Source organism: Phoenix dactylifera, unplaced genomic scaffold (assembly GCF_009389715.1).
Source record: "Phoenix dactylifera cultivar Barhee BC4 unplaced genomic scaffold, palm_55x_up_171113_PBpolish2nd_filt_p 001691F, whole genome shotgun sequence".
NCBI lineage: Eukaryota > Viridiplantae > Streptophyta > Magnoliopsida > Arecales > Arecaceae > Phoenix > Phoenix dactylifera.
The window spans coordinates 1-11,601 of record NW_024068990.1 but is presented as its reverse complement, the minus strand read 5'-3'; the positions used below and the strand labels follow the sequence as shown (position 1 = coordinate 11,601).

Below are 11,601 nucleotides of genomic sequence, written 5' to 3'. Positions count from 1 at the left end.
CATTTGAAGGAAGATGAATCCTTCTTTCGCACGAAAGAGACAACTCTTGTCCTTCTCAAGCATAGCCTTATAGAGAGCCTCGGAGGGTCGACACCCTAATAAAGAATCAACCCTTCTTTCCTACCATCCAAAACTGAGCCCTATCGGAAGAGAGTAAGGAAGAAGTCTCGTCTCTCCACAACAAGATGATGGTTTGCTGTGTTGCCAAACGGATGGATGATCTTAGTGTTGGAGACCCTTTCTCGCCCGCCGGCCAAGTCCTTTTTCCGCTCCAAGTCCTGGCTCGCTCTTTTCTCCAATCCCTGCTATCAGAATAACCTCCCTCGTGCTGCATCTGGCATTCTCTTATCAGATCCTAAGGTTTATGATCTTCTCGAGTAAGACAGACGAGTGGCCGCGAGCGAAATCTCCGATGCCAAAAAGTATCACAAACCGCAGGCTACTCCCTTGCATGAAATTTTCTATGTTACAAACGGTCTGAACCAAGCCTTAGGAATTGATCCAGAGGGAAATGTTTGCCGCACAATCGATCAAAATGAATCTGATGGGATAGAATGTTTTGGTCACTCGGGGCGTTATTTGCTTTATATGCTGCAAAGCAAGGAGGAGATAAAGGTCTGGATGTTGAAGGACTACCGTCATGTTGAATGAGTGTTGAAGCATTGCATTAATACCAGCGCTATGTTACAGAAACATGGGATCCCTGAAACACAAAATATTCGTATCTTGGAATTTCATCCAGATATGGATGTTGTTTTCCTTCGAATGGAGCAGAAGATCTTCTCATATCACTTAAAAAGTGGTAGATTGGAAGAAGTTTGCAACTTGCATCATACATAACGGTCCAAGTTGCGTCGTTTATTCACCCTGCTTATCAAAGGGGTTTGGCTGAGGTTGCCTAATGGGATGGATGTGGGACAGGCTTGACGCATGATTCTTGGCAGCATATCATAACATGTTAGAGGTTTGTCGAATTTACCATCTACTGTCGTGTTTTCATTGATTTGGATCCTACCTTCGTGTTTTAACTGTGAAGATATTTATCAATCATGGAATATATGTTATCATAGGTGGATCCAGCTTCAACTATATCATCATTATTGTTTTGTCTTGAAAAGGATTAATGATTTGACTATTATATGCTTCATCCTAATTAATCTCTTATGACACAAAAAATTAATGAATAACATGTGAAACAGATAATGCCTTTCCTATGTCCTCTGTCTTTTTTCAATGTTTCCATTCAAAGTACATATTGCTTGGTATATATACGTATATTACGAATTGGAGTGTGGAATTCATCAAACCAATGTGTAATCTGGGTTTGATAAGAGTGCTACGTTATTGATTTGGAAACTCTATGATTACTCTGTTGGCAATTTATTATCTAAATAAACAAATGAATCTTAAATTACAATTAATAGAAACTCTTAAAAGAAATAATATATATATATATATATATATATTTATATATTATTCGGCATCAAAATAAATCTATTTTAACACAAAATAAATCTACTCATTTAATAGATTTAAATCATAAAATTGCAAATCCTATAGATCTACTTCTGTTTCTCTTATCCTTATTCTACTTGAGCTACTAGCTATACCACTATCTACTCTAGTCCTAAGTGGAAATATGTCTTCAAAATATGTTGCACCTCTGGCTTCTATGATAGTGTTGTTACTAATATCACTTTCTTCTGAATTAATCACCAGAAATCTATTGGCATTATTATTGGCTGCATATCCTATAAATATAGCACCACTATTTTAGGTCATATTTTCTTTCTTTTAAAATCAGGTATTTTCACTTTTGCCAAGTACCCCCCACACTTTCAAATAGCTAAGATTAGGTTTTCTATGTTTCCAAACTTCATATGGGGTTAGATCATTATTTTTAGAGGAAATCCTATTGAATATATAACAGGCTGAAACTAGAGCTTCCCCCCACAAATTCTTTGGTACTCCTGAGCTTATAAGCATGGAGTTAACCATATCCATTAAAGTCATATTCTTCCTTTCTGCTACTCCATTTGATTGGGAAGAATAGGGTGCAGTCACTTCATGAATGATTCCATGATTTTCACAAATTGAGTTATGTCATTTGATATATATTCACCTCTCCAATCTGATCTAAGAATTTTAATTTTCTTCTTCTGTTGGTTCTCAGCTTCGATCTTAAAAATCTTAAATTTGCTAAGCACCTCATCCTTAGTTTTAATTAGGTAGATGTAACAGAAATTGGATAGATCATCTATACGGGTCACAAAGTATCTATTACCTTTCCTAGAAGTTCTACTTGAGTCACAAACATCACTATAGATCAACTCTAATAGATTTGAATCCCTATTAACAGATTTAAAAGGCTTCCTAGAGAGTTTGGCTTCTACACAAATTTAACATTTCTTATGGTTCTTAAGATCACTTTTTGGTATTAGATTTAGGTTCATAAGTTGCTTAATTGAATTTTAATTTACATAACCTAATCTACCATGCCAAATAGAAGGAGGTTCTATATTTGTAATCAAAGAATTTTCATTCATTGAAAGAGCCATTACATTCAACTTAAACAATCTTTCATTTAGAAATCCTTTTACAATAAACATTAAACCATGAGAAATTACAACTTTATTGGACTCAAAAATAAGACGATAGCCTTGCTGGACAAGCAAAGAACCACTAATGAGGTTTCTCCTAACCACTGGAACATGTTGGACGTCATGCAGGGACAGGATTTTTCCAGAGGTAAGCTTTAAGTCCACTCATCCCATTCCTAGCACACACGGCTCCAAGCTATTTGCTATGATCACAACTCCTCCACTTGAGACTTGGTTAAAAAAAATAGGAGCGATCCGAACAAATATGTATACCAGCTCCGATATGAATCCACCAATCAAGTGCTTGTAAAGTCATGTTAACTTCAGGAGGAAAGGAAACAGATCTGAAAGCTATCTCAGAGGAGCCAGCGCTGGAAGTCACCATGTTGACTTGAGCACTGGTTGTGTGTGGACTCTTCTTCTTGGATTGAAGAGGTGCAGTCTTCTTATAGAAGCACTAGGGAGACAAATGGTTGGTCTGACCACACATATAACAGAAACGGACACCACCATCCTCTTTCTTCTTCTTCTTCTTCTGCTCCTGAGATTGCATAGGTTTTTCATTGTGGTGGTTAGGATTTCTACGGTTGTAAGGTTTATTTTTGTAATGCTTATTTTTGAAGGGTCGGTTCTGATATTTTCTAGATGGGGCCTCTATATTATAAGCATTATTCTGGTGTCCAGTAGAGGTTTTACTCCTGAGCCTATGCTGTTTTTCTATTCTAATGGAGTTTAAAACTTGGGTTAGGGTGAGACCTCCTTGGGTATGGCTCAGAGTCTTAGCAAAATCAGACCAGAAATTAGGTAGTTTATCTATCAGACAGGCTACTTGGAATGATTCATCCAAATTGGTTCCATTAGCACTAAGCTGGTGGATTAGAATTTCAAAATCATGGATTTGGTCATTCATAGGCTTTGAGTCCACCATCCTAAAGTTATTGAAGTCAGAGGCCTTGAACCTCTTCACCCTCGCATCATCAAGACCATATTTGCTTTCTAGGATATCCCAGAGTTCTTTGGCACTCTTGGTTGGTAATAAATGTCATACAGCCTCTCAAAAAGGGCACTTAGGATTTCATGGATGTAATGATAGTCTATTTCATCAGGTGTTCTAGAGGGTGTGCTGGTGGAGGCAAAAGGTTCAGTGTGGGAGGAGGATGAATTCCGGTTTGAGTTTTGGCGAGTAGCATATCGTGAAGTAGTTAGATTGGACCTGTTATCAACTTCAGTGGTGCTCTCACCTATGGCTGAGATCAACCCTAATGTGGTGAGCTAGAACCGCATTTGGTTCTGCCACCTCCTAAAGTTATGGCCATCAAATTTTTTCAGGTTTGGCACTAAGGTGGTCACTAGTATTTGAGGCCATAGGTACAAGGTTATAGAGAAGGAACATAAACCTGAATGAAGGCAAAAGTCTATGTCAAAAGATTGCGCTAAAATTTGTATTGAATTTTGAATGTCTAGTTGATATATCCAAAAAATAATAGCCAGATTAGCTCCAGATTGGTGGTGGAGCACTAGGCTCACTTAAGTACCAGCTTTTTTTAGGTACGTATGCCTTTTTAACAAGCTTTTCTTTGACACTATTAGTTAGTGGAAATAATCACTAGAAATCATACAAATTTAATTTTTACAAAAGTCTAAGTGCAAATTTAAATTTGTTGTTACGAAGTAACCAAATTTTCAAATTTTCCGTTTGAATTTTCCGAATTAGTAATAATTGATTACTAATTTTGTGCCAGTAAATCAAATATTGTAATTGAGATCTAAAATGTCAATTCAATAAATTATAAGATTTATTATTTTATTAGAATAATTAATTACTAATTTTGTGCTAACAAATCAACTATTTTAATTGAGAACTAAAATGTCAATTCAATGAATTATAAGATTTATTACCTTATTAGAATAATTGATTACTAATTGTGCTAGCAAATCAATTATTGTAATTGAGATCTAAAATGTCAATTCAATGAATTATAAGATTTATTACATTATTAGAATAATTGATTAAGATCTAATAAGCACTCGAAACCTCGCTATTTGTAGAACCCCCTACGCCTTCCTTCCTCCCTGAACGCTCCCTCTCAGACCCAGAAGCTGCTAGATCTCGGCACCCCGTCGGTGTCGCCGAAGTAGATGCTCGTAGCCCCTCCCCGAAGCTAGGTAAGCTCCCGACCACCTCATTTTTCCTCTTCCCTGCCTTCTATCCTCCCAATTTACTCGGAATAACAGAGAGAGAGAGAGAGAGGGAGGGGGAGAGAGAGAGAGAGAAAGAAAAAAAGAAAAAAAGAAAAGAAGAAAAAGAAGAGAGGGAAGAGGGGATTTACCTGTGTGCGACTGCGAGCGTCACCGACGCTGCTAGTCCTCGTCGTGGGCTCTTCTTCTTCCGAGCTCTTTCTCTCCTCCACGGCAAGAAGAGAGGGCCGGTCGCCGTTCTCCGAGCTCTCTCTTCTCCACAGGAGGGAGAGAGGGCCGGCCACTGCGGCCGCCGCAGGCACGGCCGGCCTCAGGCCGGCCCCCCTTCCGAGCCCCGGCATGGGGTCGCCCCCACCCCCCCCCCCTCCCCTCCTCCTCTATGGTCACGTGAGAAGAGGGGAAGGGGAGAAAAAGAAAGAAGGGTGGAGGAGAGGAAGACCCGGGAAGAAGAGAAGAAAAAAAAAAAAGAAGAAAAGGAAAAGGAAAAGAAAAAGAAAGAGGGAAAAAAAGGCCCATGTGGGTCAAATTGGGTCAACCTTGCGTTCTATTCATTGCGGGCCCAACTTGGGCCCAATTTAGCAATGTTAAGCTCTATTGGGCTATGCCTTTTTGTGGGCCATGTTTGGGCTCTATTGGGCCGGGTCCATTGCGGGCCAACTTTGAGCCTGTTGAGCCGTGTTTGGATTTGTTGGGCTATGTTTAATAGTATTTTTGATTTTTGCTTTGCTTTGAAATTAATAAAAAAATTAATTCTATTTAATGATATTTAAATAGATGCACCTAATAGGAAGATAGGAAGGAAGAAGTCTAATCTCTCCGCTACAAGAAGATGGTTCGCTGTGTTGCCAAACTGACAGACGATCTCATGGTGGAGATCCTTTCTCGTCTGCCGACCAAGTCCTTTTTCCGGTTTCAATGCGTCTCCAAGTCCTGGCTCGCCCTTTCCTCTGATCCCTACTATCAGAATAACTTCCCTCGTGCTGCATCTGGCCTCTTCGTCAATGTCCCTTATGGAGACATGACCGTCTACAGGCATCGGAGGCGTATCCAATATATTAGCCTCTCAAACAGCGATGACGATCTTGCCATCGACACCTCTCTCAGTTTCTTGCGCAAGTTATGGAATATGGAGGTGATCAGCTCCTCCAATGGGCTGCTCCTCTGCCGCTCGTGGGTCCGAGAAATCGACTCCATATCTCCTCTAATCTATGGCGACTTCCACGCTATATCCCTCTACGTCTGCAATCCCGCCACTAGAGAGTGGGCTGTCCTCCCTGAAGAAGATGATATCTACGGGTACCTTGCTTTGGGCTTCGAACCTCGCCTCTCCCACCACTACCATGTCCTCCGCTTCGGCGGCGACGACGACGGGATCCCTAGGTTTAGGATCTTCTCGACTAGGACAAACCAGTGGGTGGAGAGCGAAGTCTCTTATGGCAGAACGTATAACAGCCTACAGGCTACTTTCACCAATGGGATTTTCTATGTTGCATACGGTCTAAACCAAGTCTGGGGAATTGATCCAGAGGGAAAGGTTTGCCACAGAATCGAGCTGCCTGAGTCCGATGGCATGGACTGTCTTGGACACTCAGGGGGTTATTTGCATTATATGCTGCGAAGCAAGGGTAAGATAAAGGTGTGGATGCTTAAGGACTACTGTCATGTCGATTGGATCTTCAAGCATTGCATTAATGTCAGAGCTATGTTACAGAAACATGGGATCCCTGAAACACCTTATGTTTATGTCACAGAATTTCATCCAGATGTGGATGCTATTTTCCTTCGAATAGATGACAACATCTTCTCATATCACTTAAATAGTGGTAGATTGGAAGAAGTCTACAACTTGCCTGATACAAGCGGTCTAGAATGTGTTGCGTATTCACCCACTAATCGAAGGGGTTTGGGCGATGAGGTTGTCTGATGGGATGGACGAGGGACAGGCTTATGCACGACTCATGGCAACAGATCATAACGTGTTAGAGGTTCGTAAAATTTACTATCTATTGTCTTTTTGTTTTTAGAGATTTGAATATCCTGCCTTCATGGTTTAATTGTGAAGACATTTATCAATCGTGGAATATATGTTGTTATATGTGGAATCAGCTCACCTATATCATCATTATTGTTTTGCCTTGAGAAGGATTAATAATTTGACTCGGCCTTCGATTGATGCAGGAGCATGAGCCCGAGTCATGATGGACGTACGTCGAGTTTGGATCCTTACTTTGAGAGTGCCCGAAAACCCATTGAGTTTATGGTTTTCAGCATTTAATTATATTGGATTGAGTCTATTTTATTTTGGTCAATTAGGTCATACTGAGTCTTTTTATTTTGGGTTTATTTGATTTCTTGTTTTGAGTTTGTAATTTGTTAATTTGTGTTTGATGATTGAGTCCATTCCAGTTTGGTGCGCGCATGTAGTTTGGGTTCATTTATGTTTTGTTGGCTAGCTTATTTGCATTGGGTCCTTAAATTGGTTTGTAATTGCTGAATTATGTTAGTTGTGATTGAATCCTTATCATTGAGTGCCATGTGGCAATCAGTTGGCTGAAGATTAGAAGGTGTGGAAGAGAGATTCATGCCGCACAGAAGAGTTCTGCTTTCACTAGGAAATCTTCATGTGTGATAATCTATCATTGCTGATTTTTAAGGATTCTCATCTCCATAATTTGGCATTCCTTTGAGGAGTTCTACGTGGAGATCTCATCTCCATAATTTAACGACACATGAACCGAGCACTCCAGCGACCTTGTTAGCTTGATGTGTTGGTCATGCTGGTTTTCCACAGCAACAGATTGGCACTAGAGAAAGGGTCATGATCCCATCTTTGCAAAGCTGACCTATTAGCAGATAGTCTGCAGCCATGAAGTCAAGGAGAATGCAAGCAACACCAACAACTGCCCAGCAGAATATATCCTTAGAGTCTGACGGCTCTCCATAGAGCCCTTAGAGGGATCCTCTTCTGCAGGAGCCATAGCCAGAGTTGCCAGTTATGAATAAGCAGTTTCGTCTACTCATGTAGTAGGTTCAAATGTTGACCATAGCCATTTAGAATCTCGAGCAGATAGCTACTAACTAGCAATAGCAGACTCGTGCATCGAGTAACTAAGTGGATCAAATACAAACGAGTCACCATACTCGTTCTCAAAGTCCAAGATGAGTCCAAGATAAGCCCGACTTAATTTTTGGTATTATGAAAATACAAAAATAGTATTAAATATTGATGATATCATATTTTCTTAAAGTCAATGATCAAGCGTAGAATATTATGAAACTCATGATTTATTGCAAAATAATGGTTTCCTTCGTATATTAAGAATAATGAATTATTTATATAAAAATGAACTCCATATATTTACGAAATTTATATTTTGTTATGAAAGAAATAATTTCATAATTAATTTACTATTAAAGGCTTATTTATACACTACGAACTTTATAAAACCATTTAGTATTTTATTCGTATATGATTTAATTAAGAAAATGTAAGTTAAAAAAATTGTTTTAAGAACTATGGCAAAAAGACTCACAAATAGCTATATATATCCCTTCAAAGTGGGTAGATCGATATCCAGTTCCATACAATCCTACTAGCAGGTAATACTAGTTGGCATACGATCCTGCTAGCGGGTTATAGTAGTTGGCATACGATCCTGCCAGTGAATAATAGTAGTTAGCATACGATCCTGCCAGCGAGTAATAATAGTTGGCATACGACCCTGCCAACGGATAATAGTAATCAGTATTTTGATGATTACGACTCTATTACGGGTATAAAAGCAATCTTAGTATTTAGTCTGAGAGTAGTAATTTGATCGATGATATAGTTAAATAGTAAATATTTTATGATCTAATACTACACACCTAGAACCATGTTTATGACATATTGATGATGTTGCATGCATGATTGACTTTATGACTTATTTTATTATTTGATACTATGAAATATTCTATCTTGCAATAATTATTATTTTTACTTTATGAAGCATCAATTCATACAAAAACTTATGCTTGATCCAATAAGATAGTAAAAGGTTTACTTGCTGAGCTCGATCACTTATATATCTCTATTTTTATTTTTTTCTCTCCAGATGAATAGGATCGAGAGGAACGAAAGATGGTCCAGGCTTGGAGTTCGCGCTAGTAAACTTGACAATTTTGTAGAAAAATTTTAGTATTCTAAGTTGACTATAAATTTATAGTTAATGATTTTCTAAATTTTGAGGATTATGGGTTGGTATTTATGTTTGGATTTAGATGTTGTAAACCAATATTGGTTCCATTTAATGGATAATAAAATTAAACTTTTATTTATTATATTTTATTTGAGATGAACTTGATAGCTAAATATAATGTTGGCTTCGTGTTATCTAGGGTTCTATCCCTCGATAGCATGATCGTGTTATATTCCAAATTTCAGGGGGTGATAGATGTTGCATACCTGAGGTCCTCCGGACTACCCCTTTATATGGAAGAGTTTATTTTATCGTTTATCTGGGTTGATGTGATGTGCACCAGTTGCCAGGCAACGGCCAGTCGTATGTTTACGATGCGAGCATCATTTCGTATGGGTGGCATACTGACCATGCGCCGAATGTAGAGCAGTAACAACTGTCGATTGTCGAAACCATCAGTTTTTGCCAGTACGTGTCGATTGGCTCCTCAGCTGGTCGACTCCTCGGCTGGGGCTGAAGTTGCTCACGTCAGTTTATGACCGAGGTCAAGGAGGTCGCACTACAGGAATAGTAACTTTTACCGGCGCTTTTATTGGCCTTTACCGATGCTTATTAGCGTCGGCAAAAACTCCACCAACGCAAAAGCAAGCGTCGTAGACGCATCGATGATACCTGAGTGGGAAAGATTTTTGCCGACGTGCAAGGAAAGCGTCGGCAAAACCGGGTATTTACCGACGCTTAGGAAAGCGTCGGTGTAGATCCTTTTGCCGACGCGAATTAGCATCGGCATAGACTACCACTTTGCGTGGCGGTATAGATTTTTTGCCGACGCTTATAAGCGTCGGAGAAAGTCTTTCATACGGTGCCAAGTTTGGTTTTTAACGACGCTTTAAAGCGTCGGGAGTGGGATTTTTTTTTCAAAAAATTATTAAAAAAACACATGCGTATTATAAATCAACATTTACGCCAATATGAACCTGCATTACATTTACATCAACACAAATATTCAGATCATTCAAAATATTCATCTTGTCATATATGATTAATAAGTTTAGAATTACAATGTTCTTTGAAAAATATAAAAAAATACATATAAAACTCCTTAAATAACAATCTAAAAGGTATCAGGGACCGGATTTAGCGCCATCATCATCTCTACGAGCTGTTGAAGTATCAGGAATCTACAAAAAAAAAAAAAACTTTAAAAGTTAGGAATATGAAAATCATTAACTCATGCAAAATAAGTGATAATTATGTAAAGTCATCAAATACATATAGTTATTTACCTGAGGATGGAGAAATCGCTGTAACATAGATGAAATATGCTCAAGCTGAGACTGCAAAGTTTGTTGGTTCTGCTTCAACTCTGCCAACTCTGCTTGATGGCGATTCTTCATATCTTCAATTGTTGCCCGAAGTCTACTAACTTCTGCATTGCTACTGCCCTTCTCCAGTATTTTTTGTATATATGCCCACTGCAGACAACTGAGTGGGGGTAACTCCAACGCCATAACCTCTCACTCTACCATAATGTTCTGGGCCCAATAATTCAGCAAGCACTTGAGCTTCGACATGACTGGTCGTGTCGGATGATGATGACTCTCCGATGCGCTCTGAAATAAGAGTTGTTGCCCTGTCCTATATTCTCAAAAGAAAAAGTCATATTAATGTATGCCAATAATAGAACTAATAAAAATATCGTTGAAAGATTCAAAGATGAATACATACAACTATATCTCTTGACTCCTTCCGAACAAAATTGTCATCTCGGTGGGTGTGAGTCATCTTATAAAACTCCACCTTACTAGGCTTCCTCCCATTATCATCCATCTACAACAAAAGATATATTGGCAAGCTAGTTATCATAATACATGCTATATGATAGAACAATTTAAAATAGTTTCAAAGAGTTTCAAAAAAACTTACGAATTCAGCTCTACGTCGAGCATAACTCATCGAGCCTGAAGTATGAGGAACAGTCTGAGAGGCTCATGCAGCTCTACCAATGTTGGAATATGTCTTCCCAAAAAAGGAATAAACAATATAAATTTGTAATCTAAATTATTAGTAGATACAATATAAGGTATTGAAAAAAATATACACAACCTGAGCTTTGTCGAAAAACCAATAGTGGACAAGCTCCCTCCACTGATGAGGGATTACATCAGGAGGACAAACACGGGCAACCTCCTCTTCTGTCATACCATCGTGCTTCCAGTCCGCCTTTAACTTGGCCCTATATTCTTTCCACTTGCGGTTGACGGACTTCAGCACCCAATCATGACTCTCTTTAGGGAACAAAAACTTTTTCTACATCAAAGTAATTAAAGAATGTTATAACAATGTTAAATCAAAAAATAAAATTGTGATAGTAAGCAAATTCAATTCTTTACCTCAATAACTTTAAGAAGCTCAACCTTATACGAAGGAAGCATTTCATTCCATTTCGTATAGTTGAGCAGACACAACTGACCCTTCCACACAACCGATCCTAGAAAAGTCGATAAAATCCTTGCAGCCCTCTTGATGGGGTTGCCCTAGTTCATTGCAATGTACCACGATCTTTTCATCCTCACGTAGGCTCCACACATCCCGTGCTCGAGTGGGTCCTTGTGTCCTCACTC

The 11,601-nt window shown here is 38.8% G+C and overlaps 1 protein-coding gene across 1 annotated transcript; it reads left to right on the top strand.

The window, feature by feature from the left end:
- Positions 1–5,590: 5,590 nt before the first annotated feature.
- LOC103697927 (F-box protein At5g49610-like) lies at positions 5,591–6,723 on the top strand. Its single transcript, XM_008779867.3, has one exon. The coding sequence runs from the start codon at positions 5,629–5,631 to the stop codon at positions 6,721–6,723; it is 1,095 nt and encodes a 364-aa protein (XP_008778089.2). The 5' UTR covers positions 5,591–5,628.
- Positions 6,724–11,601: the final 4,878 nt, after the last annotated feature.